General features: G+C 40.9%; 1 protein-coding gene across 1 annotated transcript in view; it reads left to right on the top strand.

The window, feature by feature from the left end:
- The window catches only part of ACOXL (acyl-CoA oxidase like), a 306,567-nt gene that overhangs the window by 143,710 nt on the left and 135,827 nt on the right, over positions 1-27,030 (top strand). Inside the window, exon 12 of the mRNA XM_045808789.2 lies at positions 20,139-20,228. Coding sequence (XP_045664745.2) covers positions 20,139-20,228 — 90 coding nt within the window. The remainder of the gene's footprint in view (positions 1-20,138; positions 20,229-27,030) is intronic.

Raw genomic sequence — 27,030 nt, 5'->3', positions numbered from 1 at the left:
CAGTATTTGTAAGTTCTGTCTATGTGTGGAGCAGTGTGCAAGGTACATGTTCCCTACCCTGAGGGCCAGGTAATGCAAGGGGGGACACTGTACATTGTGCATGGAACTGGGTGGCCCTAAGATTTCAGTCAAATGAGCATTCAGGGACTCCCACTCTGACCAGGTTGAAGTTACAGGAAGTTACTCTCCTGACTAGAACAGTAAGACACTGGACATCAGGCAATGAAAGGGAAGAAATTAAATTAAATTAAATTAAATTAAATTAAATTAAATTAAATTAGCCTTACATTTGTCCCAGTTTACTACCTTGAGAGTTTCCACACCATGCCTTAGGAGGGGCAACTGAGGCAGAGCCCAGGAAACTCCCTGGTTTGAAGACACGATGCTGAGAGTCAAGGGAGACCAAAGCACCTGGAATTCACAGGATAGAGTAGGAAACAGAAGAGAACTGGTTGGTCAGAGAGAGAGCTCAGGCATCTGCAGTGGTCTCCTTCAAACACCCAGCTGAGCACTGATTATTGCATGTGTGTGAGGCAAAGAATCCCCTGGAAGGATTGGAGGGAACAGTATCTGGTCCTCACATGGGACTGGGAATAGTGCCTTTTCCCACAAGCCAGTCTGGAATACTTTGACTCAGCCTGAGAAAAAAAGAAATGTTATGTATAAAAGAACAACGTTAAGGATGACAGCACATTTTTCATTGGAAAAAAAAATAAAAACAAGAAGTGGAGCAGCATTTTAAAAAGTACCAGAGGAAAAAAAAATCAAGATAAAATTCTAGACTCTGAAAAATTATGTTTTTTAAAAAAAGGTTATAACAAAGACGTGTTTGGACTTGCCAAAGTTGAAAGGATTCATCACCAGCAGACTTTTGTCATAAGAAATATTAAAGGAAACTCTTCACACAGAGGGAAAATGATACCAGATAGAAATATGGATCTGCACAAAGTAATGAAAAGCACCCAAAATAGTAACTTCCTTTTTTTAGATGTTATTTATTTGAGAGAGAGAAAAAGAGAACACAAGCAGGGGGGAGGGATGCGGGGGAGAGAGTATATCAAGCAGACTCCCCATTGAGTAGGGAGCCCGACTAGGGGCTCGATCTTATGATCCCAAGATCATGACCTGAGCCAAAATCAAGAGTCAGTTGCTTAACCGACTGAGCCACCCAGGCGCTCCATAACTTTCTTAATATATAAGATTTTTCTTAGTATTTAAATCTCTTTAAAAGGTAATTGAGGGGTGCCTGGGTGGCTTGGTCAGTTAAGTGCCCGACTCTTGATTTTGGCTCAGGTCATGAGCTCAGCATTGTGACATGATGGAGCTCCACATTGATTTCCGTGCCCGGGGCGGGGGGGGGTCTGCTTGAGAGTTTCTCCCTCTCCCTCTGGTCTTCCCCCTCCCCCTGCTTGTGCACACACTCTTTCTCTTTAAAATAAATAAATAAATCTTTTTTAAAAATAGGTAATTGGCTCTCTTAAGAAAAATAATAGCAAGGTAGAGTGAGTTTTATAACATATATGAAAGTAAAATGTCTGACAATAGTCATAAAGGCCAGCAAGGGAGAAAAGGAAGTGTACTATTATAAGGTTCTTCTGCTACAACTGATGTGGTATAATATCACCTGAAAGTAGACTGTGGGAAGTTGAAGAATTTATACTATAAACTAAAATAAGCCAACATAGGAGTTAACATGGAATTCAGCAGTATTAAGTTAATCCAAAAGAAGGCAGGAGAAGAAGAAGTAGGGGAGAATGAAGAGATTGTTCAAATAAAAAACAAATAGCCATATGGTAGATGCAAACCAAACCATGTTCATAAACGCTTTAAATGCAAATAAAGTAAAAGGCAGAAATGGTCAGATTGGATAAAAAAGCAAGAGCCAACTATATGTGTACAAGAAATACACTTTGAATATAAAGACTAAAAGAGGTTAAAAGTACAAGGATGGAAGAAGATATGCCATGCCCCCACTCATCAAAAGAAAGCTGGAGTGACTATTAACATCAGACAAAGCAGATTTCAGAGCCAAGAATATTGCCAGGGATAAATAAGTCCATTTCATAATGACAAAGGGACGAATTCGAGAGGCTATAATAATCCTAAACCTAATAACAACCCTAACAGATTAACAGTAAGCAGGCTGATAACAACCTTAGCTACTTTGGTTACCCACACTTTGCAGATGAGGAAACGGGGGCTCAGAGCCAGTTGGACTTGCCCGAGCTCCCACAGATTGCCAGAGGGTTTGAAGCATGATTCATCTGACCCCAGAGCCCATGTTGATATGGTGAAGCTAGGCCCCGAGGAGGAGTGGGAAATCACACTGAGGTGTCTGGGAGCCTCTTCAAGGAGGTGAAGCTGACCTGTGCTGTGTGGAATGAACAGATAGTACTGGGTGAACGGGGCCCCATTGCACCCTGCATTCGCACACAGGTTCTCCTTCAGTTTAACAAGCCGCCTAATGTTACAAGGCCCACACTTTGCCAAGGATGAGGTCTGAATTCCAGGGGGCTTAGTGCCTCTGGTACTCCGAACCTGCCCTTCTAATGATTCTTCATGCTGATGAAAGGCAGCCTCTTCCCATGTCAGACACAGCATATGCAGGGGCCCAGGACCAGGGTCTGTGGGTCTCTTTGCTTTTTATTTGTTTTAGTTAACAGTCATTAAACATTCTCTATATATGTAGGCACCTTTATGAGTGCTTTACATGTAGTAACTTAGTTAACTCTCAGATGACTACTATTATCAGACTTACTTTTCAAAGGAGGAAACTGAGGCCTGAAAGAAATTAAATAACTGGCCCAAGGTTAGGCGGCTAAAAAGTGGCAGAGCCAGGCTTTAAACACAGAGAATCTGTCTCCAGAGGCCATGCACCAAACCACTGTGCTGTATGCAAACCAAGTGTGCCCCATGCTCCAGAAAATAGCTGGGTTCATTAACGGGATAAGCACAGTCTGAATCCAGCATACCACTTTGCAGCTGTGTGACCTTGGGCAGGTCTCTCCCACTCCTGAGCCTATAGACGAGTCTTTGCTGAGCTGCCCAGAGCTAGCATTAAACTGGATCCTCCCGTAATGGGGGAGGTTGGCAGGCAGGACCAGAACCTTTTTCTCTCAGACCCTCTGAGGTGATTCCTGGCTCTTGCCCTTTATTGTAGGGCTGAGGGAAGTAAGGCGGGATGTGGTTACATTACTCACTCCTTACATCTTTGGTAAGTCAGGGAGGGGCTGGGACAGGAGCTGGGAAAGCAAAGCCCATTCCTGGCGTGCAACCGGGCACCGTTCCCAATGGCAAGGGCTTCGTGCTCACACATGTTCTGCATTTTGGCTTTTAATCTCAGTATGTAAGTGAGGAATCCAACTGGCCTCATTTGGACACGATGAAAACCCTTCACCTGCCCATGTGGGAACTCTGGGAGTCAAATTCTGCGGGCTCTGGGTAGTCACATGACTCGGGCCTCTGCTGCTTCTCTTTGCTTTCTCCTTCTTTCTTTAAAGATTGATGGAGTCGACCAAGTTCTTAGGACTGTTGCTATTTAACTATACTTGTACATTGTCTCTTTTCTCCATATCCAAGCAAACTCAGATTGAATTTCCTACAGTTGTCTGAGGGAGGAATAGGGAAGCAGAACCCCGGATTACAGAATCCTCTTAAGGGGCTGCGTCGTGAAGAGGGGCAATATGGGAGGTAGGGGAGAGCTCTCATCACCGAAGGGGTGGGATCTCCTGGTCAGGGCTCTGTGACCCTGGATCTTACCACCAGGAGCCTCAGTTTCCTTATCTTTCAAACCCTAGCATATGATAGGCACTCGGTAAATACTAGAATGCCCTCTTCTTTTTTTCCTGGATGTGATTACATTGAAGGATCCAGCTCTCTCACCTCAACCCCCATGACCCATTAGACACATGTGGGAGCTGCCTGGTCAGGGCTCCTCAGGGTACAGCCTTGGAGAGTAGAAGCAAGTGATATCCTCAGCAGATCTGACTCCAAATCATCAGGGTCTGAAAAAACAGGCTTGGGGCCTAGACAGGCTGCATGGTTCCTGCTGCTTCTGCCACTGGCATAGGACTTGACAGGAGCCCTAGCTGTTGACCTTGGCCCTGCACAACCACATTCTTCACAGGAACCTGTTACAGTATCCTTTGTCCTTGCATGGTCCTTGTACCTGGATGCCCATGGCCAGGAGCTGTGCCCTTATGTTGTTCCCCTTGATATCAACACTGGGAGACGCCACTCCTGGGGCCACTGGACCTTGAGGATCATTCTCCACGCCGGATTTTAGGCTCCCCTCCATCAGTGCCCCCTGTGAGAGCCTTCTCATCTCACCGCCTGGCTGCTCCATTCTGTTTCAGAATCCTGCATGGAAGAGCAGAACTGGCAGAATAGAGAAATTTCTATACAAAATTGGAACAAGGGAAAGTCTCAGAAGAGATCTACAGCCCAGTCTGATGATAAGGTTATCAGCAACATGCCTTGACCATTCCTTTCATGTTAGACACAGAGCTGCTGTTTGCTGTTTGGAGATGTCATCCAGCTGGGCCATGACTGAGTCATTATATTTTAAAGATTGCATAAGAGAACATTAAAACAATTACAAGTGTTTGTAAATTAAAAAAAAAAAAGTGGTGTGATGCGGAGCCCCTCCGTTATTTAGTAGACTTAATCCCAAGACTAATTCCTCAGGGAGATTCAACACAACCTCATTTATCTGGCATTGACCATTTCTTGGAACAGAGCCAAGGCCTGAAATAAGCAAAACAGAACTCTGGGAATCCCAAAGAGATGACGTGAGGTCCGCGTGCTGAAGCTCAAGCCCTTACTCATTCCTGAAGGAGCCTGGCCAGCTGCCTCTGGAGCCTGGTCATGCTTGTTGACGCTCACACATGGTTCCTGGTTTCCTGAGGTGCTGCTGCAGAGTCGTAAGGATAGAGGGACTCTGCATGCAAGCAGCTAGGAGTGCTGGTGACCAAAGAAGAGCCAGAAGAACGAGAAAAAACAGACTCAAAGGTCCAAGAGCGCAGTGGGCCCTGCTCCAGGACTAAGGAAGAATCGACACTCTTGTGGAACATGAAGTCCTCTCTGCAGAATGGGCTCTGTGCAGACAGGCAGGCTGGTGCAAGGAGGACAGTCATTTGAAGGGGTGAAGTCACCCCTCTGTCCTGGATGCTGCAGATTTACTATTCCTTGGAATAAGATAGATAGTATTTCTTTCATTGCCTGGCTTTTCATAGCAATCCCCTGGACGTGTATCTCTCAAAACAGATAAGTAGGTCAGTCTGACTTGGATCTAATATGGCAGAGACCATTTTACTCCCCATCCAATTTCTTAAGAAGAGACAGAGCCAAGAAAAACCCTGGCTGGTGCCTGGGTCATGTGGAGCTAGCGACGCTGGTGGAGGATTCTAGGTATGGAGGTCATGAATCCAGCTGGCTAGCGTTATACGTATGGGCAGGGTAGGGCTGAGCTGGGCTTTCAAGCTAATGCCAAGTAACTGGGTAACATTACTGGGTGATGCCAAATACCTGAAAGGGGTTCAGGTATGGACCATACTCAGAACGGGTCCCAGGATCTGGCAGACCTCCTGAGAAGGGACTGTCTGGGATCCAAGTGCTGACCCCAGTAGAAAGGCCCTCTCTGTGGCTGCTATGACACCTTCTTCAGCCAGACTCTTTGCTCAGCCCTGACCTGATTTTTCTGTTACGCCAGTGGGTCTCTGATCAACTTCTTCCCTTTTCGTTTCATTGATCAGAGAACCGTTTCTTTGGACAGTTAGGGCCTTCAAGAAGAATCTCAACATTTTGGGACTCTGGATTAAATCCTAAATTTCTCCTCATTTCTGCTGTCACTTCCTGGTCATTATGCAGACAACAACCAGTTTGTAGGGATTTAGAAAAACAGCACAGTAAAAATACTTTATGATGATAAATTATTTCTCAACTTTGAAAGAACCTTGCTCAAGATTAGAGGAATCAGCTCTTTTTTTTTTTTTTTCCAAAAAAAGTTTCTGATTTTGACTCTCTGACATTCTGGGTTCCTGCTAGGTAAAGTGCCTGAGCCCGTATAGGTGTTACCACCTGTAATCCTCCAACAGCCCTATGAGCAAGAATGATTATCCTTACAGTTTTCCCAAAGATTGAAGAACTAAGGCCAGAGATGACATGCTGTTTCTCCAGATCTAGTAGAAGGTGGAGGCAGGTTCTGATTCAAGTCTCCCAAATCCAAGGCTCTTATTCCTAATTCAGGACCTTACTCTTTTGGGGGTGGGGGATGATAACTTTGTTCCTGGCCCCTGTGTACCATGTTAATCAGTGTTCTATGCTTAGCTCCTTTATTTAACATAATCCACGATTTTAAAAGAAATCTCTGTGTTTTGCTGTCAACCTGTGGTCACTGGAAAAAAATAATCTCCCCGTGAGAAAATCCACATGTCATATTTATGAATGTCTTATATTAGTAGGTCTTATCTTGTCAGGTAAATTCGAGTGGGAGAGTAGCAGGCAGTAAAACTGACCCTCATTGCTGATAAAGAAAAGAGAGATTACTAAAATGACCCAAGGACAATCCATTTTATTGGCAACATTCCTTTGAAGATCTCTTAATTTCTTAAGGGCATAAAGACGGGGATTATAAATTTTATATGAAATGGATAGCATTCAGACATATGAGAGGATAATGGATAAAGCTGGCATCGATCCTAGGCCAATGTGCCAAATTTTGAATCTACTGTATTCTTATTTTACCCTCCCTTGAGATGGTTCAGAACACTCTACAAGGATTCACCCATCACATCAAGAAAATCAGGAGGGGAAAAAGTGAAGCTTCACAGGTTGACTTTCTGATGTTGCGATCGTTTTAGTTAAAATCCTTTTGGATGCCAGTTAGAGAGACTCATTCTAGACTTGCTCATTCAAGAAAGGAGAATACAGGTTGAGAGAGAGAGAGCCGAGAGATGAGATGTGTTCTGGAATCCAGGTCTCACAAGGACCAGGAACTGCTAAGTGTTCTGGGGGGGGGCGGGTAGCAACTTCTCTCAGGTCCCATAGTCTCAGCCTTTGCTGAGTGTCTGCTTATTCTCCTTGTTCCTCTGCATTTTGTGGCTGCCCATTGGCTATGAAGTTTATAGCATCTCCATTCCAGCTATGCTCTGAGATGGTGTCTCATAAATCCAGTGCTGAATCCCTGACTCAGTCTGAGTTGTAGTACTTCCCAACTCAGTCATTTTTGATTCGGGAATGGTGTTGCATATCTTGAACATGCCTCCTGATGCTTCACTAGTATGGGTGGTGAGACAGACATGGAGCGGATATCTATTATAGTATATATGATAGCTTTTAAAATCTTTTCTAACTAATCCTTTCAGGCTAGTGTATACATATGGATCTCAACTTTTTATGTTGATCTTATATCCAGCAACCTTGTTGAATTGCCATAATAATTCTAATAATCTGCTTGTAGTTTTTTTTTGCGTTTCTTGTGTAGACAATCATATCACTGGTGACAAGTGATGGCTTCTTTCTTCCTTTGCAATTATTTCTATTTATTTCTTTGTCATATTATTGAAGTAGCAAGAACCTCCAGTGCAATGGTTGAAAGAAATGATCGATAACAAGCACCTAAATTTTATTCTTGACTTCAAAGGGCATGTGCTTACTGTTTCACCATCAAGGATGTTATGTGGTGTGGGTATGTTGCAGATATTTTCCCCCCAGTTTTATTGAGAAATAATTGACATACATCACTGTTTAAGGCATAGAGCAAGATGGCTTGATTTGCATATATTGTGAAATGAGTACCACAATAGGTTCAGCTAACATCTGTCTTCTCATGGAGATACAATAGGAAGAAAATAATAAAGGAAAAAATTTTCTCCTTGTGATGAAAACTCTTAGGATTTTATACTCTTATTTTCTTTCCCGTGTATCATATAACAGTGTTAGCCGTAGTTGTCATGTTTTATATCACAACCCTAGTACTAATTTATTTTATAACTGGAAGTTTGTACCTTTTGACAACCCTCCTCCAATTCTCCCTCCCCCTCTGCCTCTGCTAATGCCAAGTCTCACCTCTTTATCTGTGAGTTGTTTTTTTTTTGTTGTTTAAGATTCCACATATAAATGAGATCATACAGTATTTGTCTTTCTTTCTAACTTATTTCACTTAGCATAATACCTTCAGGGCCCATTCATGTTGCTGCAAATGGTAGAACTTCCTTGTTTTTTATGGTGGAGTAATATTCCTCTGTGTGTATCTGTGCGTGTGCATGTGTGTATACTGCGACTTCTTTATCCATTCAAGCATTCATTAACTGTTTTCATAGCTTGGCTATTGTACATAATGCTGCTATGAATATGGAGGTGCAGATATCTTTTCAAGTTAGTGTTTTCATTACCTTTGGGTATATTCCCAGAAGTGAAATTGCTGGATTATGTGGTAGTTTTATTTTTAATTTTTTGAGGCTCCTCCATACTGTTTTCCATAGTGGCAGTGCCAATTTATAATCCCACCAACAGTGCACAGCTGTTTTCTCTCCATCCACACTGGCATTTGTTATCTCTTGTCTCTTTGGTGATGGCCAGTCTAACTGACATGAGGTGATGATATCTCATTGTGATTTTAACTCATTTCTCTAATGACTAATGATATTGAGCACTTTTCATTTACTTGTGGGCCTTTTGTAAATTGTCTTTGGTGAAATGCCCATTCAAGTCTTTTGCCCATTTTTAATTGGGTTATTGTTTGGGTTTTTTTTTAAATTTTGTTTTGTTTTGTTTGCTATTGAGTTATATGAGTTCTTCATGTTTTATACATCAGATATTAGCCCCTTATCAGATATATGGTTTGCAAATATTTTTTTCCCATTCCATTAGTTGTCTTTTCATTTTGTTGATGGTTTCTTTTATGGCACAGAATCTTTTTAGTTCAATGCCGTCTCCCTGATTTATTTTTTATTTTGTTGCTTGTGCTTTGGTATCATATCTAAAAAATCTTTACCAAGACCCATGTCAAGGAGCTTTGTTCCTATGTTTTCTTCTAGAAGTATCATGGTTTATGGTCTTACATTTAAGTCTTTAATCCATTTGCAGTTAATTTTTGTGAGTGGTGTAAGAGTGATTGGTCGTTTCATTCTTTTTTTTATAATAATTTTTTATTATATTATGTTAGTCACCATACAGTACATACCTAGTTTTTTATGTAAAGTTCCATGATTCATTACTTGCGTATAACACCCAGTGCACCATGCAATACGTGCCCTCCTTAATACCCATCACCAGCCTATCCCATTTCCCCCCCGCCTCCCCTCTGAAGCCCTCAGTTTGTTTCCCAGAGTCCATAGTCTTTCATGGTTCATTCCCCCTTCTGTTTACCCCCCCTTCTTCCCTTTCTTCTCCTACCGATCTTCCTACTTCTTATGTTCCATAAATGAGTGAAACCATATGATAATTGTCTTTCTCTGCTTGACTTATTTCGCTTAGCATTATCTCCTCCAGTCCTGTCCATGTTGCAGCAAATGTTGAGAAAGCGTTCTTTTTGATGGCTGAGTAATATTCCATTGTATATATGGACCACATCTTAATCCAGTCATCTGTTGAAGGGCATCTCGGCTCCTTCCACGATTTTTCTGCATCTATTGAGATAATCATATGATTATTTTCTTTTATTTTATTAATGTGATATATTATACTGATTGATTTGCATGTGCTGGCATCCCAGGGATAAATCCCACTTGATCATGGTGAATGATTCTTTCAGCATGCTGCTGAATTCAGTTTGCTAGTATTTTATTGAGAATTTTTGGATCCTTATTCATCAGGATATTGTCCTGAAATTTTCTTTTCTAGTGTCTTTTTTCTGGTTTGGGTATTGATAATACTGGCTTCATAAAATGAATTTGGGAGTGTTCCCTCCTCTTTGATATGTTTGGAAGAATTTAAGAAGGGTTGGTATTAATTCTTCTCCAAATATTTGGTAAAATTCACCAGTGAAACCATCTGTTCCTGGTTTTTCTTCATTGGGATATTTTTGGTTATTGACTCCTTCTCCTTACTAGTAATAGATCTATTCAGATTTTTTATGTCTTCCTGATTCAGTCTTAGTAACTTGTATGTTTCTAAGAATTTTTCCATTTCTTTAACATGTCCAGTTTGTTGGCATAGAGTTGTATATAGTTGCAGATATTCTTTGTTATGTCAAAGAAGGTCTGTTTTACCCTTCATTTCTGAAGAGACGTTTGTGTGTGTATGTTTGTTTATTTTTTTGATTGGTTTTAATATTATGAATGGATTTGATTTTTAGGGAATTTATTTTATTGAGATAATTGTACCTTTTCCTCCTTTTAGCCCGTTAATGTAGTGGATTTACATTAATAAATTTTCTAATGTTTAACAAATCTTGAGTTTGGGGATATAAACTTAGTCATGGTGTGTATGTGTGCTTAATACACTGTTGGTTCTGTCTGCTAAGATTATTTAAGACTTTTCCATCTCCAGTAACAAGTGAAGTTGGCCTATATTTTTCCTTTCTAGCACTGACCCTGTCCAATTTGGATATCGAAGTTTACCACTTTCATTAAATGGCTTTGGGAAGGGGTGTTTCATGTTTTCTATTTTCTTAAGGAGTTTGTGTAAAATTTAATTATCTGTTCCTTGAAAATTTGGTGCAAATACCTGTAAAGCTGTATAGGATTTGTGGTTTATTTCTGGGAACATTTTTAATGATTGAGTCTCTTTCTTTAGTGGTTACAGCTACTCAGTTTTTCTTTTCCTCTCAAGTTTATTTTCATCATTTATATTTTTCCAATAATTTTTCCATTTATTCTTAGTTTTAAAATTTATTGGCATAAGTTCATAATATCCTTTTATCTTTTCTTTTTTTTTTTAAGATTTTATTTATTTATTCGACAGAGATAGAGACAGCCAGCGAGAGAGGGAACACAAGCAGGGGGAGTGGGAGAGGAAGAAGCAGGCTCATAGCAGAAGAGCCTGATGTGGAGCTCGATCCCAGATCGCTGGGATCACGCCCTGGGCCGAAGGCAGACGCTTAACCGCTGTGCCACCCAGGCGCCCCCCTTTTATCTTTTCAATCCCTGCTCTATCTATAGTTATGCTCCCTTTGCCATTCCTAATATTGTTTCTTTTTCCCATCCCCCTATCTTGTATTCTATTTTTGTATTTTTTTCAAATAATAAATTTTGGTTCTGTTGATCCTGTCCAGATTGTATCTAGTTTTTCTATTTAATTGAGTTTTATCTTTATTATTCATTTTATTCTACTTTCTTTGGGTTTATTTTCCTGCTGTTCTTCTAGTACCTTAGGTTGGATATTATCTCATTAATTTTTACAGTTTCTCCTTTTTTATTATAAACATTAAAAGTTGTAACATTTCTTTTTAAAAACTGCTTTGCCTATATCAACCATAAGTTGATAAATAAGATTTCTGTTTATCAATTCTAAGTATATTTTAATTTCCATCATGACTTACTTGACCCAGGAATTGAGTATGTTTTTAGATTTCCTAATGTCTAGTGTTTTTTAAAAAAAATAATAGCTAACCTTTGATAATTCTTTCTATGTGTCAAACCCCAGTCTTCGCATTTAAATTGATTAACATATAATCCTCACAACACCCCACAAAGTAGGACTATTATAACCTCAATATTATGTATGTGAAGAACGAGGCACTAAGAATTTAAGCAATTTTCCCCAAATTACACAGCTCCTGCATGGGCAGAGCCAAGATTTAAACCCAGCCAGTTTGGCTACAGGGTGTAACCATTGTGCAATACTGCCTTCTTTTTAGTAACTGTTCTCATTGTTTTGTTGTTATAATAATAATTATTATTATATTGATTTTTCCACTTAATTCCAAGGTAGTCAGAGAAAACGGCCGGTGGGATAAAGATTTTTTGAAATTGGTTATGACCTACTTCCCTTGAAGCGCACGTTTCCATGTGTGTTTCAAGGGAATGTGTGTTCAGTAATTGGATGCAGGGTTTTAAATGTAAGCAATAGAGCAAGCTTTTTCATGGCATTATTCAAATATTCTCTATTCTTACTGAGGTTTTGGTGTGTCTGATCTATCAATTATTGAGTGGGCTAAAATCTCCCTCTGTCGATGGTAGGTTCAATCCCATGACCCTGAGATCATGACCTGAGCTGAAATCAAGAGCTGGATGCTTAAGCAACTGAGCCACCCAGGTGCCCCCACTCTAGCAGTTTTAATATGCACATTTAACATACAAAGTCTAAAGTTAATTATCATCTTTCTTTTTTTCAAACAACACAGGGCTTAGACTGCTTTCCCAAACCACCAGCTCCCACCCTCTGTGCTATCGTGTCCGTTACTCCAGTATTGCATTTTTTAATTCCACCAATTAGCCGTTGTATTTATTATTATATGGAACCAGGGTTTCTTTAGAACTACTGCCTTCTGCTAGTGTCTTTGCTTACAATTCCTTCTGGCATCCCTTTAGCCATTGTCCTTATTCCTGGAGTACCTTTGTCAGCATACCATTTAGTGTGGGGTCTGTGGTGGTAAACCTGCGTTTTATTTGTCTGAATATGTCTTTATTTTATGCTCAATCTTAAAAGATGAAGTACTGTTTTAGAATTCATGATTGACATCTATTTCTCTCAGTATTCTGAAGTTTTTACTATCATTCTGGATTCCCTTGTTGCTGAGGAATCAATTGTCTGTCTAATTGTAATTTTTCATGGCAATCTATTGCGGGGGGAGTCTCTGCTTCTTTTAAGAAGTCTCTGCTTTATTTTTTGATGATCTATGGTTTTACTATAGTGTACCTAAGTATTAATTTGTTTTTATGTTTTTCCTATTTGGGTTTTTTGAGTTTACCCGATATGTGGATTTATGTCTCTTGATCATTCTGGAAAATTTTAGCCATTGCTATTTTGTATACCGTCTCTCCGTGTTCTTGATTTTATCCACTTGTAGGTATTTTAGGCTGATATGAGTATGTGCTACATTTGCAGATCTGATGCTGTTGTTGTCTATCTCTTCTGATTGTTCTTTATTTTTCCTCGTGATTTGTGACTTTTTAAAATTGAGCCCGTGGTGCTTGGAAGTTTATCTTGGTAGTTCTTTCAGGCCAGCAAGGATCTGTATTTACCTCCTGCCAGCTGCCTGAAGATCCCAGCTTTAAACAACCTGCTTTAAACTGCCTCCCCAGTTTGGGACTCTGAGGGCCTCGTAAGGAGTATGGATTCTAGCCCCAGAGCCATCTAAATGCGGGCATAGTTGAAAATTCTAAGGAAAGATGTTCCCCCCCTTCCACCCACGGCCAGAGCTGAGACTAGCCAATTTCCTTGTTATGTTTTTGGGTGAGGGGTGGTGTTTTCTTACTTCACCCATGGTAGGTGTTGTTTTCCAGGAGACCGTGTTTATGTAGGCATCTTTATATAACCTCTTCTCTGGCTTCAACACCTGCTACCCTTTTGGAGTCCATGCTCTCTCTTGTGTTCTGCCTGTGAGTACTTCTGTTTATGAGCTTGACTATGTATTTTAAATGATTTTTTAAAAATATTTTATGACCATATTTTTTTTCATTTCTACTGGGAATTTTTTTTAAAGATTTTATTTATTTATTTAAGAGAGAGAAAGAGAGAACAGGGGGAGGGCAGAGGGAGAGAGACAAGCAGACTCTGTGCTGAGCACAGAGCCCCACGTGGGACTCAGTCTCAAAACCCTGAGATCATGACCTGAGCCAAAACCAAGAGTCAGACTTTTAACTGACTGAACCACCCAGGTGCCCCTTTACTGGAGAGTTTTTGAAAAGAATATCTAGTCTACCATATTGCCGGAGACAAACCTGGCTTCCCCCACTCTGTGCTACCTAAACAGTTTGAGTCCAGTTGCTGTTGATTCCTCGTGGCTCCGTCCAAAGGACTCGTCAGTCCTCACCTGCTTGAGTACTCAGCAGCATTCTTCACAGCGGACCTCTCCCTCCGGGACACACTCTCTCTCAGCCTTCAGGACACCATACTCTCTGGCTTTCTTCCTGTTTCTTTGTTTTCTTAGTCTCCTCTGCCAGTATGCCTCTATGTGCCTCTGAATGTTGGCATTTTCCAGAACATGAGTCTAAGTCCTCTCTTCTCTGTGTATTCACACCCTTGATGATTCTCTCTTTTCCTGAGGTTTTAAATACTACCTGTTTGGTGAGGGCTTTCTAATTTACATCTCCATCCCAGACATCTTTTAACATGCCCAGAGTCTCATATCTAACTTTCTTTTTGACTGGTGCTCTTGGGTAGCTCACAGACTCTCTCACACCTAACATTGACAGATATGAGTGTTTGATCTTTCCCTCAAACATCCTCCTGCTCCAGGATTCTCCAACTCAGTAGACAGCACACCATACACATACTGTTCAAGTGGCCCAGCCTTCCTCCTTCTCATGCACATACTCAACGCTCTGAGCCCTTCTCCCTCCACCTTCATGCCTCCATGTCTCTGCCACCAACTTGTCCAACTTCTCTCTCACCTGCTATGGGCTATGCTAACTCAGCGTTACAGTCATCTTTTAAAATCACAGATCATCTTACTCCAAAGCTCAAAATTATTTTATGACTTTGCACCTAAACTAACCTAAAATGAATCCCCAAATCACTCCTGAGTCACTGGAACCCTGTCTACCTCTTCCACTTTATGTTTGGGCCACTCTCCCCCAACTTACCACCTCCAGCTCAGCCTTCTTCCCAGTCCCTGAATGTTCTGTGTTCCTTCGTGGCCTCAGGGTATTTGCACATGCTGTTCTCTCACCGGGAGCAATTTCTAGCTTGCCTGACTTCTCTTCTTTAAGGTTCCAAGTTAAACAAGCCGTCTGAAAACATTCTTTGGCATCTAGGTTAGAAGAGGTCTTTCTTATTATTTTTTTCCCATGGAACCCAGATCTCCTTTCTGGCACCTACCACAGATTTTTTAATTACCTATATTTTATTTGTCTACCCGACCAACACCTGTCTCTCTCCTGAGGACAGGACTGTGTCTATGGTTGCAGTGTGTATCATAGTGCCTGTGGCCTGAGACTCACCATACATTTGGTGACAGGACCCATGAATGAACTTCCTCCCACCCACTCTCCCCAGTTCATAAGCCCTGACAATGCAAGGTCACCTCAAAGCAAACAGGACAGGGCAGGACAACTTGTCCTCACTTCCATAGGAACATCCATCATCTGCTGGGCCTTGAACTCTGGCTGTCAGAAGCCTCCACTCAGACTATGGCTGTCTCAGGAAAAGGTGCAGTGAATCTCACACACGTCAGCTGCCCACGTGTACAGGCTCCGCCCCACTTGGGGTGCTGGGGATACATAGGTACAAATTAACACGACCCTAAGACACAGTCCCTTCTGGTTGGTGGGTCAGTGTCTGTATTACCGATCAACCCTCCCCTAACAAATTTAAGGTAAGATGGATTTTGTCTGTTTCTTCTTCAAATTAACAAAATTTACCCTCAATTTGTTTAAAAGGAGGGAAGAAAGCCTGTTTCTAATTTGTTCTGATCCATTTATTAAATGTAATCATACAGTAAAAAAAAAAAATTCAGAGATGTTAAAACCAGCAGGAAAATATTAAACTTTCAGTGTACAAAGCTTGAATCATAAAATATGTTTCATGGGGCTCTTACTGAAACGGGACACAACCTTAATGACATTCACAATTACTTGCTAAGAGGCTCGATGTAACCCAGAAGGCAGAGATAGGGTAACACATCTAGCCAGTGTGCTCTTTCTTCACGGAGACCGGATTCTGGGCTGCATCACCCCCTGAGGATTCTGTTGGCTTTGGGAGCGTGGAGTTTAGAGTTCCCTCTGTCTATTCTATGTTTCTTTTTTTAATTAAGGGTGAAATAAGCTAATGGAAAATATTATTCACTTTTGGGGGGATGAAACCTGTGTCTTCCCTCCCTTCCCTCTTTTTTCTCTTCTGCTCCCCTACCCCAACCAGAAATGTATAAGCAAATGCCCCTCCTTAGGAGTCCAGCGTGGAAAAAAGAAAACTTATGGACTACCATTTCATTTCCCAAGGTGCTGTTGAGCACCTCGAGATAATGGCTTAGAGGAGGATTTCCTTAAACTCCAGAGGATTTATCCTCTTAGAGCAGCAGTTCACGTTGCTTTATCTCCGTGTATGTGTGCGTGTGAGCACCCGCACCCTTTCCTAGTCTGCTCAGCCGGTCATAACAAAGTACCACAGACGAATGCCTTAAAAAACAGAAATTTATCTTCTCACAGTTCTGGAGGCTCAAAGTCCAACATCAGGGTGTTGGCAGGGTTGGTTTCTTCTGAGGCTTCTCTGTTTGGTTTGTAGACAATCGTCTGTCTTCTCCCTGTGTCTTTACATGGCCTTCCGTCTTTGTGTGTCTGTGTATCAATGTCCTCTGCTCAGAAAGACACCTGGAAATGCTATAAGAAAAAATAATTAATTGAGGTAAAGAGATGGGAAGAGAGGGTAGTGGATGGGGCAGCTGTTTTAGACAGAAGGACCAGGGATGCCTTCCCTGCAGTGGGAACTTCGGACCAGAGACAGAAATGAGAGGAGGGAGAGCCCCCATGGAGATCGGGGGGCATTGCTCCAAACAGGGGGAACAGCATTGCAAAACCCCAGGGGAGTTGGCAAGGAGTCACTGTGGCAGAAACAGAGTAGGAAAACCTCACTGACCCTCAACTTTCTCATCATCCCCAAACAGGGGTGCTGAGATGTTGTTTTGAAGGGTGGAAATAAAAAATCGGACGTAACCCAGAACATTGGTCCTCAGTAATGACCATGACTATCCCTTTTCTTGGCACATCCTGTGATTCTGGTTTATAAAGCCTTGGGAAGGTAACAAGTGCTGGGTTGTGACCTGACGTGGAAAGTGTCTCAGGCTGCAGAGCCCAGGACTGCCCCTCAGCTTGCCACCCATGGGTGCCTATGAGGTTAACATATTTCCTCTTTCCCCAAATCCAGCACTCTTACTTTCCTGTCTTGCTCACCGGTTCTGGCTCTCCTCACACCTGACTCACTCCTCAGTCTCCTCTAATTGCAACATCCTCAGTCATGTTCCTCCTCCCTCCAGAACACTCCATGGCTCCCTTTATCCAGATCTGTCTTTCTGGTTTCCCAGTCCCTCCCCACTTTCCTCCTCCCAACACTTACCTCTGTCCTCGCAATCTCAGCTCCTATTCCAAGCCTTCTTCTCGGGGTCTTTCTTTCCTAGGCACCCTTTTATTGCCCACATCATAAGATTATAGATGACTTTATTTTTTTTTTCTGTTGGTTTTTCTCTGTGTTCTGATTTTTTAAAATAATGCTTATGTACTACTTTTAGTAATTAATTAAAAAAACCCAGTTCATTTTTAATTGGAAAATCACACATACACACACACACACACACACACACACACACACACACACACAGTGTTTATAATCATTTGTCCCCCAGAGAATTCAGGGATCCAAATGTAGAATTTAAGTCCCTCAAGAAGATGGCTGCAAGTCTGCGTTCAGTAACTCTCTGTGTTGTGTCTCTTTCTCTAAACATGTGTGCACATTCACATAGGACACAGATACCGAGGACTTGTTGAACCTTGTTAGTTTCTCAGTGGGTCACTCCAGATACTTCAAAGATTTAGATGTTTATGAGGATGGGCCTCTCTGGCCTAGTCTGAGGAAATTAGATCATAGCTATGCCCTTGGTAGTTTCCAGAGGTTGGAAGCAATGTGCTGGCCACAGCCGTGCCTTGAACGGTTGGCTTTGGGTTTTCTCTTGGCTGTTTCATGTTCAGCTGTCTGCAGGCTCTGCGACGGCTGTGAGCCTCGTACCTCAGCTGGGTCTGGGCCCTGGAGAGTCTGAAATCATCGGGAAAGCAATCATGTGGTTTTACTTGATTTTCAAACATGAAGAGGGGTTCAAAGTTGAGATTCACCATCTAGAAGAGAGATAAATCATATTGCATTGGAAGAGCCAACATAAGATAGAGCATCTGTGTGTTCACAGGACTCTCTTGCCCATTCTCGGAGAGACCGTTGTTACTCGTGTGCTGATTTTGCTGTATTTTGAGTAGATTATCTCTCAGGTCATTTTAAAGCCCTGGTGGCCTGGTTTTCCCCAGGGCAGAGCGTGAACACATTCAGAAGCATCAGAGAACAACAGAGAACATGACACTCGCACCCGTACTAGGGGAGACCAGAGCAAAACACCGAAAGAAGAAGTATTCTGTTTTTTCAAAATCTTTATTTGAGCACTTAGCAGCTATGCCTCTTAGATAAGAATGCTTCTTCCCAACACCGAGGTGGTATCTGTAAGTGTTAATCTTTTCCACACCAGAACTTGATGGAGATTTAAGAACATTCCAACATAGCTCCCAAGCCTCCCTTTCTTCATCTGTCAGATGGGGTGATGCCTACCTTACTTACATGGCTGTTGTAAGAATGAAGAGGGTTATATGGATTAACAAGTGAGGGTTGGGTAAAGCACCCAGTCCAGAATCCGGCCTGTGGTGGGTACTCGATCAATGGTGGCACGACAATGATGAAAATGAGTCAGCTACGGCCTTGCGGCGGGGAAATTCTCTGTGGCCTGGTCACAGTCAGTCAGAACCTAATCTCACGTGGTCTGCCTGTGGGGCGGGTTGAACCCTGTGGTTATGGGGCAGGGTTGGGGGAGGCTGGAAATGTTACTGATTTATTTTTCCATACATACACCCTGTTTACATTTACGAAAGTAATGAAGCATTCCTGCAGATGAGAACACTGCGCAGTCTGGCCATGCTGACCTGGGTGGCAGGGAGGGGAAGTAGGGGCATCAGAGGAAGGCTCTTAGGCCAGGAAGCACTGATGCTCGGGGACTTCGGAGCTCTGAGGGCAGCAGGTCCCCGGAAGTTCTGGCTTCCCTGACTCAAGTGGCCATTTTCAGAAATAAAGGTGGTCCCCCAAGGCATTAAGGGACATTGAGATTGGAGTGTCTGGCTGCCCCTGGGAGCACTCTTGTGTGAGGCCCCGTGTGGCTTGAAAATTTCGTCAGGGCCTATGGGCTATGAGAAACAAACTGAGGGCCTCAGAGGGGAGGGGGGTGGGGAATGGGATAGGCTGGTGATGGGTAGTAAGGAGGGCACGCATTGCATGGTGCACTGGGTGTTATACGCAACTAATGAATCATCGAGCCTTACATCGGAAACCAGGGATGTACTGTATGGTGACTAACATAATATAATAAAAAAACATTAAAAAAAAAAAAAGAAAATTTCGTCAGGGGCTGAATCTTGTCATTCCCTCTTCAGAGCTGAAGGGCTAAATGCAAATGCTCCTGGGAGAAGTAGCATGACAGTCACCTCTGATATAACTTACGTAGGCAGGATTGATTTGTGAAGGAGATTTTGAGAGTGGGAAAGATTCTGGGAATTTAATGGGGAGAGCTACGAACTGTAAGAAATACAGCACGGGGGCCTTCAGGAGGGGAAGGGCCCGAGGCCAAACAAAGGCAAACTTTGCTGCTCCACATTTTGCCTGGGGCTGATCGACTTTCTCCTGAGCAGCTGCTTCTCCCAGTTTGTGTGCAGAAATACTGTCAACACTTTGAAAATGAGCAGCAGGCTACTGCCATTTAAATAAGGATTTCAGGAAGTGGGGAAAAAAAAGAAAAAACTGGCTGGAAACTGGAGTGTGAATTTACGATGCAAAGTATTTAATGATATTAACATGCAGAGTGGCAATTTAGGATTTTTATGTTGTGTCCCAAGAACCAGGTATATTTGCTAATTTTGAAAGGGTTGGGGTGGGGGAGGCATCATTCTCCTGCATATTTTAGGATGTAATCATTGATTTCTTGACATTTATTAGAATTCATAAGATTTGAAAGAGAGAAAAAAATTAGCACAGTTTGTTGAAATATTTTGGAAAAACGTGACATGACTGTTTTCAAATGTTTTTACTAATAATGAAAACCCACAATAATATTTATGGATCAAAAGCAAGTGTATTGTTTCAGAATTCTTAGAATGGTTATTCTGGGCAGGAAAACTATAGTTGTTTTATTCTTTTCCATTTTCTGTATTTTTGTTTAATTTCAAAGAAAATGTTAGTCCTTTATAATGGTGGAATTGCAAATTTGCAATATGTTTCCTTTCTTTTCTCTGCAATAGGGTTACATGATGGAAAACCGAATCTCAGGCCTAAAGTGCGACACAGATGTGTTTGTAACTTTTGAAGGTGACAATGTTGTTATGCTGCAGGTAAGATTCAAGAAATGTTTATTCTTCTTAAACAGCATACTTTTCAAGATCAAGAGTTATCCAGAAATCTGAAGTGTTTCATTTGTTTTATCTTCATCTGATGTCTTCATTTAATTGGCAGGTGTTTTCCTGTTAAGCACTTGATTTTTGCAGTGATTGAACAGGGGATTAAATTATTTCTCTCCTAGCTGATCTTTGACATTGACCTATATCTTTTTTAGTTGAAGAAAACCTCTTCTTGTACCTATTTAGTCAGATTCTTCTACTGGGAAGCCTATTCCAAAAGAATACTTGAGGACCCAGAAGATAAACGGGCAAAAGACGTGAGAAGGCAGGTTATAAAAGGAGGGCAATCGATCAACCTCCCTGGTGATCTGAGACATGCACGTGAGGGCATACTACACTACTATCTCCTCCATCAAATTTGCTCACGTTTAAAAGCGTAGGTGATGGGTAGTAAGGAGGGCACATATTGCATGGTGCACTGGGTGTTATACGCAACTAATGAATCATGGAACTTTACATCAAAAACCAGGGATGTACTGTCTGGTGACTAACATAATATAATAAAAAAATATTATTATAATTAAAAAAAAGCATATTGAAGTCCCAGTGTTGGTGAGAACAAAAGAGGCACTCTTCCATGTTACTATTAGGCTGTGTGTGATTCCACTTCTGGGACTATCTAAGGTAATAATCCTAAATACAGAAAACTTTAGGGCACAAACGTTTTCATTAGTACATTATTTATTATAGCAATAATGTTGGAATCTAAATTTTCAACAATAGGAAAACGATTATGTAAATCATGTTCTGGCCACTCAGTGGGGAATTATATAGCTTTTAAAATTGTACTTACAAAGAGTTTATTACAGAAATTAAAAACTTATGATATGGTAAGTAAAAATGATATAAAATTATATATACAATGGGATCGCAATTTGGTGTTTTTACAAAAGAAAAACAGGGACTTGTGGTTCTGCTAAGATGGAATGGCCCTATTCCTCCCAGGTCCTCCTCTTAATAACTGAACACTCTGGACATAACACAAATGAGCATAGGAAGACTCTGAAAGAGAGAAAGAAGAAGGCAGGCTGCCTAGGGACCTTGGAACTGGAGGAAGGAAAAGGCAGTAAGTTGTCTGTGTTCCTTATTGCCTTCCATAAATCCTAGATAAGGGCACATACGTATGACCTGAATCTCTAATAGGTACAGACAAACTCCAAGAAAAGCCTGTTCTCCCTAGCCAAAGGACAGGGAAGATAGTGGCCTAATAACAAAAAAGCTTTCTGGCAATACTCTCTCTACATCAGTCAAACAAAACGGAAAAATTGAACACATACACACACAACACACACACTCCAGTTTCAGCATGACCTGGCAGGAACTGATCTTTCACCTGACTTCTGATCCATGGAAGTAGTCAGAAGCAGGGAGCAGGTGGTTAACATTCCCATTACTCAACCTGGCGCTATTGGTAGGGCCCAGCAGGGAACTAATCTTTTTTTTTTTTTTATGTTTTTTTATTATATTATGTTAGTCACCATACAGTACATCCCTGGTTTCTGATGTAAAGTTCGATGATTCATTAGTTGCGTATAACACCCAGTGCACCATGCAATACGTGCCCTCCTTACTACCCATCACCAGCCTATCCCATTCCCCCACCCCCCCTCCCCTCTGAAGCCCTCAATTTGTTTATCCCTGCCGAGTGGAAGCAAGTGGAGCTTAGATTTTTACATCAGGGTAATGTCAGCAGGGCCCATTGGTAAGCTAAGCCTCCACCTCTACTCAGCAGCAACAAGACCCTTTGAGGCGATGTAAGGTGAAACAAATCACCAATATGCTTAACCCTGTACCCCAGTGTCAGCAGGATCCAGTGGAGAGTTGATCCCCTACCACCACAGCTAAAATGGAGGTCATCAACTAGACTAACCCTGGAGGTATGGTAAAGAACAAGAAGACTCAAATAACCAATATTAGGAATGAACATGGGTATATCACTAGTTATCTTGTAGGAACTAAGAAAACGATGAAAGAACATTAGAAAATAACTTTACATTAATAAATTTGATGACTTAGTCAAATTGACCAATTCCTGAAAACCATAAACACCCAAACCTAACCAACTTGAATAGACAACATGAATAGTCCTATAATCTCATAGAAATTGAATTTTTAATAATAATAAAATGCTTCCTCCAAAGAAATCTCCAGGCCAAGGTTTCACTGGAGAATTCTATCAAACACTTAAGGAACAATTTTATGCAATCTCTTCCAGAAAATAGGAGAGAATGGAACACTTCCCAACTCATTTTTTAATTTTAATTTAATTTAATTTTTTTAAAGAGAGACAGTGCATGAGCGGGTGGAGGGTCAGAGGGAAAGAGAGAATCCTAAGCAGGCTCCATGCCCAGCACACAGCCCAACATGGGACTCGATCTCATGACCCTGAGATCATGACCTGAGCTGAAATCAAGAGTTGAATGTTTAACCAACTGAGCCACCCAGGTGCCCCTAATTCATTTTATATAGTTTGTGTTACTCTGATACCAAATATAGACACTACAAAAAAGGGAAAACTACATATCAATAACTCTCGTAAATTTAGATATAAGAATATTCAACAACATATTAACAAATTGAATCTGACAGTGTATAAAATGAATAATGCACCATAGCCAAATAGTATTTATTCCTGATATGCAAGACTGTTTCAGCATTCAAAAATCAGTTGATGTAGTCCGTATCATCAGACTACGGGAGAAAAAAATCATATGATCATTTTGGTTTACACAGTTAAAGCTTTTGACAAAATGTTGATGTAAAATCTTATCAAACTAAAAATAGGAGGGAATTCTTCAACTTGATAAAAAGTACCTACAAAAAATATAACTGACATCATGCTTACTGAAGAAATGCTGAATGCTTTCCTCCTAAAAGCAGCATCAAGTCAAGGATGTCCACTGGCACTACTGTTATTCAACATAGAGCTGGAGGTTATAGCGGTACAATAAGGCAAGAAAAAGAAATAGAAAACATACATATTATAAGGGAAGAAATAAAAACTTTCCCTGTTAGCACATCATGTGATTATCTGCATAGAAAAATCCATGGACTCTACCCCCAAACTCCGAGAACTGAGTTCAGTAAGACTGCAGGATACAAGATCAGCAAACAAAAATCGATCTCATTTCTGTATACTAATAACAAATGTGAAAACTGAAATTAAACACACAATATCATTTACAATTGTTCCCAAGAAAATGACATACTTAGGTGTAAATCCAATAGACATGAATAGGATCTATATGCTGAAAATTACAGAACACTTGAAAGAAATAAAAAAAAATCCTAGATAAATGGAGAGACATACTATATTCATCAGTTGGATGACTCTGTGTGGGAAAATATCAATTCTGCCCAAACTCATCTATACATTTAATGAAATTTCCATCAAAATCACAACAAAGTTTACTGTAGACACAGACGAGCTTATTACAAGACATCATCAAAATGGAGAAATAGGAGTTTTCTGCCATCTTACGCACAAAGAACACCAATTCTGATAACCATCCAAGGATGACAGTGCCTTTGGGCAAGTCTAGGAGTCCAGTGAAGTTCCAGCACACTGTTGGAGCAAAAAATAATGAGATTGGATACATTGAAGAGGGTAAAAGGAACAGTTTCACTTTACCCATGTCAGCCCTCCGTCAAGACAGCACAGCTTAGTGACAAGAGAGATTTTTGGCATGTGATTTCTCCCACAGGAAAAGTGAGAGCATGTGAGTGAGTACCCAGCTTCCCCAGCTGTGTGGGACACTGCCCAAGAGGCCCATTTCTTTCTCCTCTCACTCAGATTTCTGAGGTGTGTGGCATGATATGGAATGCAAGGAGCAGCTGGGAGAATAGCAGCCAGGGCTCTCAGAGGACAGTGATTGGACATGGATCCTCCTAACTGCTTTGCAGACTCCTTCAGTGCAGACTCCCACTTATGAGCCACTGGGGACACCTCACCTACAGATCCTCCATGTTGGTCCACAGGCACCCACACTACTCTACATGCCTCAGTCACACACGTCACTACTCCATGGCCAGTTATCAGTGTACACTCCCAAGGGCAGCGAGAGCCAACCTTTGTAGTCAGTGAGCACATACAGAAGGCCAACCCGACTCTGTGGGATTGGAAGAAAACATACAAACTTGAGCATTCAGCACCAGCCTAGAGGAAGTAAACAGGAAACTGCAAGCATTAATCCTGGTTTTGCAGGATCAAAAGAAGTCGTACAATCTTAAGAACTATTCCCTAAGAGGTAATAAGAAGTGTGGAACATGTGTATCCATAGAAGGTCTGAGAAAGCCTCAAATTCACGCAGGGCTGATGGAAGGTATTTCTCTCCCAAAGCCAGTCAGTAAAGAGCAGAGGAGGTGACTGCTTCTTCAAACGTGAGGATCACAACGCAAGACTTCAAGGAACATGAGAAATGAGGGAAACATGACACCCCCAAAGGGAAACAATGATTTTCTAGTAACTGACCCCAAAGAAATGGAGATCTGCAATTTTCCCAATAAGTAACTCAAAATAGTTGTTTTAAGGAAGCTCAGTGAGCTACAAGAAAACACAGAAGATAATTCAATAAAAGTAGGAAAGCAATACATGAAAAAAAAGAGAATTTTCACAAAGATATAGAAATCATTAAAAAGAATCAAATGGGGCGACTGGGTGACTCAGTTGGTTGGGTGTCTGCCTTCAGCTCAGGTCATGATCCCAGGGTCCTGGGATTGAGCCCCACATTGGGCTCCCTGCTCAGTGGGGAGCCTTATTCTCCCTCTCCCCCCTGTTTGTGCTCTCTCTCTTGCTATTTCTCTCTCTCTGAAATAAATAAAATCTTAAAAAAAAGCAAATAGGAATCATGAAGTTGGGGAATACAGTAAGTAAAATGAAAGATGTAATAGAGAACATCAACAGCAGACCTGATCAAGCAGAAAATGAATTTGTGAAAGAGAACACAGGTCATTTGGAATTATCCAGTCAGAGGACAACAAAGGAAAAAAGAAGGAAAAAGAGTGAAGAAAGCCTACATGAACTATGGAACACCATTAAGAGAAGCAGTCTACACATATTGGAATCTCAGTAGGAGAAGAGAGGGAGAAAAGGTGAGAAAGCTTATTAAAGAAATAATGGTTGAGAATGTTCTTACCCAGGGGAGAGATGTGGATATCCAAATTCATGAAGCTCATAATTCCTCCAAGGCTTTCTTTCCAACTCAAAAAGATCTTCTTCAATGTATAGTATAATAAAACTGTCTAAAGCAAAAGACAAAGAATGTTAAAAACAGTAAGAGAAAAAAATTCCTCAAATACAAGAGATCCTTCATAAGGTTGTCAGTGGATTTCTCAGCAGAAACTTTACAGGCCAGGAGAGAATGAAGTGATATATTCAAATGCTGAAAGAAAAAAACTGCTAAACAAAGACATTTAACTTGGAAAAGTTGTTCTCCAAAAATGAAGGAGAGTTATAGACTTTCTCAAGCAAAAAGCTGAAAGAGTTTATCACCACTAGACCTGCCTTGCAAGAAATGATGAAAGAGTTCTTCAAACTGAAATGAAAGGATACTAATTAGTAACATGAAAACATGAAAGACAATAGTAAAAGTAAGTTTATAGCCAGATTCAGAATTTTCTAATACTGGAATATGGTGATATGTTAAACATTCAACCCTAGTATAAAGGTTAAAAGGTGAATTATTAAAAATTACTGTAACTATAATAATTTGTTAAGGGATATACATTATATAAAAAGGTATAAATTATGACATCAGAAACAAAATGGGGAGGAGTAAAAAGGTAGGATTTTTATATGTGATGGAAGTTGTTATAAGCTCAAAATAGACTGTTATATCTATACAATATCCAAGTAAGCCTCATGATAATTACAAAGCAAAAATTATAGTAGACACAAAGGGTAAGGAGAAGAGAATCAAAGTGTATCTCTATGGAAAATCATCAAATCACGAAGGAAGATGGCAAGAGAGGAAAAAAGGAACAAGGGAACCACAAAACAGCCAGAAAACAGTACAATGGTGTGAATATGTCCTTACATGTATATAATTATTTAAATGTAAATGGATTAAATTCTCCAATCAAAAGGCATAAAGTGGCTGAATGAAATAGAAACAAACAAACAAACAATACCCAACTATATGCTGTATGTAAGAGACTGACTTCAACTTTAAAGACACATATAGGCTCACAATGAAGGGATGGAAAAGATACTCCATGCAAATGGAAACCAAAAGGGAGCAGCGGTAGCTACACTTCCATCAGACTAAATAGAATTTAAGTCAGAAAATCTAAACAAGAAATGCAACTGATTTCTGAGCATTGATTTTGTAACCCGCCACATTACTGAATTGCTCTCTAAGTTCTAGTAATTTGAGGGTGGAGTCTTTTGGGTTTTCCATATAGAGTATCATGTTGTCTGTGAAGAGAGACAGTTTGACTTCTTCTTTGCTAATTTGGATATCCCTTTTTGTTGTCTGACTGTTGTTGCAAGGACTTCTGGTACTATGTTGAATAATAATGGCGAGAGTGGGCATCCTTGTCGTGTTCCTGATCTTAAGGGAAAGGCTTTCAGTTTTTCCCCATTGAGAATGATATTCAATGTAGGCTTCTCATAGGTGGTTTTTATAAAATTGAGGAATGTGCCCTCTATCCCTACACTCTGAAGGGTTTTAATCAGGAAAGGATGGTGTATTTTGTCAAATGCTTTTTCTGCATCAGTTGAGAGGGTCATATGGTT

Source organism: Ursus americanus, chromosome 7 (genome assembly GCF_024610735.1).
Source record: "Ursus americanus isolate L20-20 chromosome 7, mUrsAme1.1.p, whole genome shotgun sequence".
Lineage (NCBI taxonomy): Eukaryota > Metazoa > Chordata > Mammalia > Carnivora > Ursidae > Ursus > Ursus americanus.
This window is presented reverse-complemented; position numbering and strand designations above follow the sequence as displayed.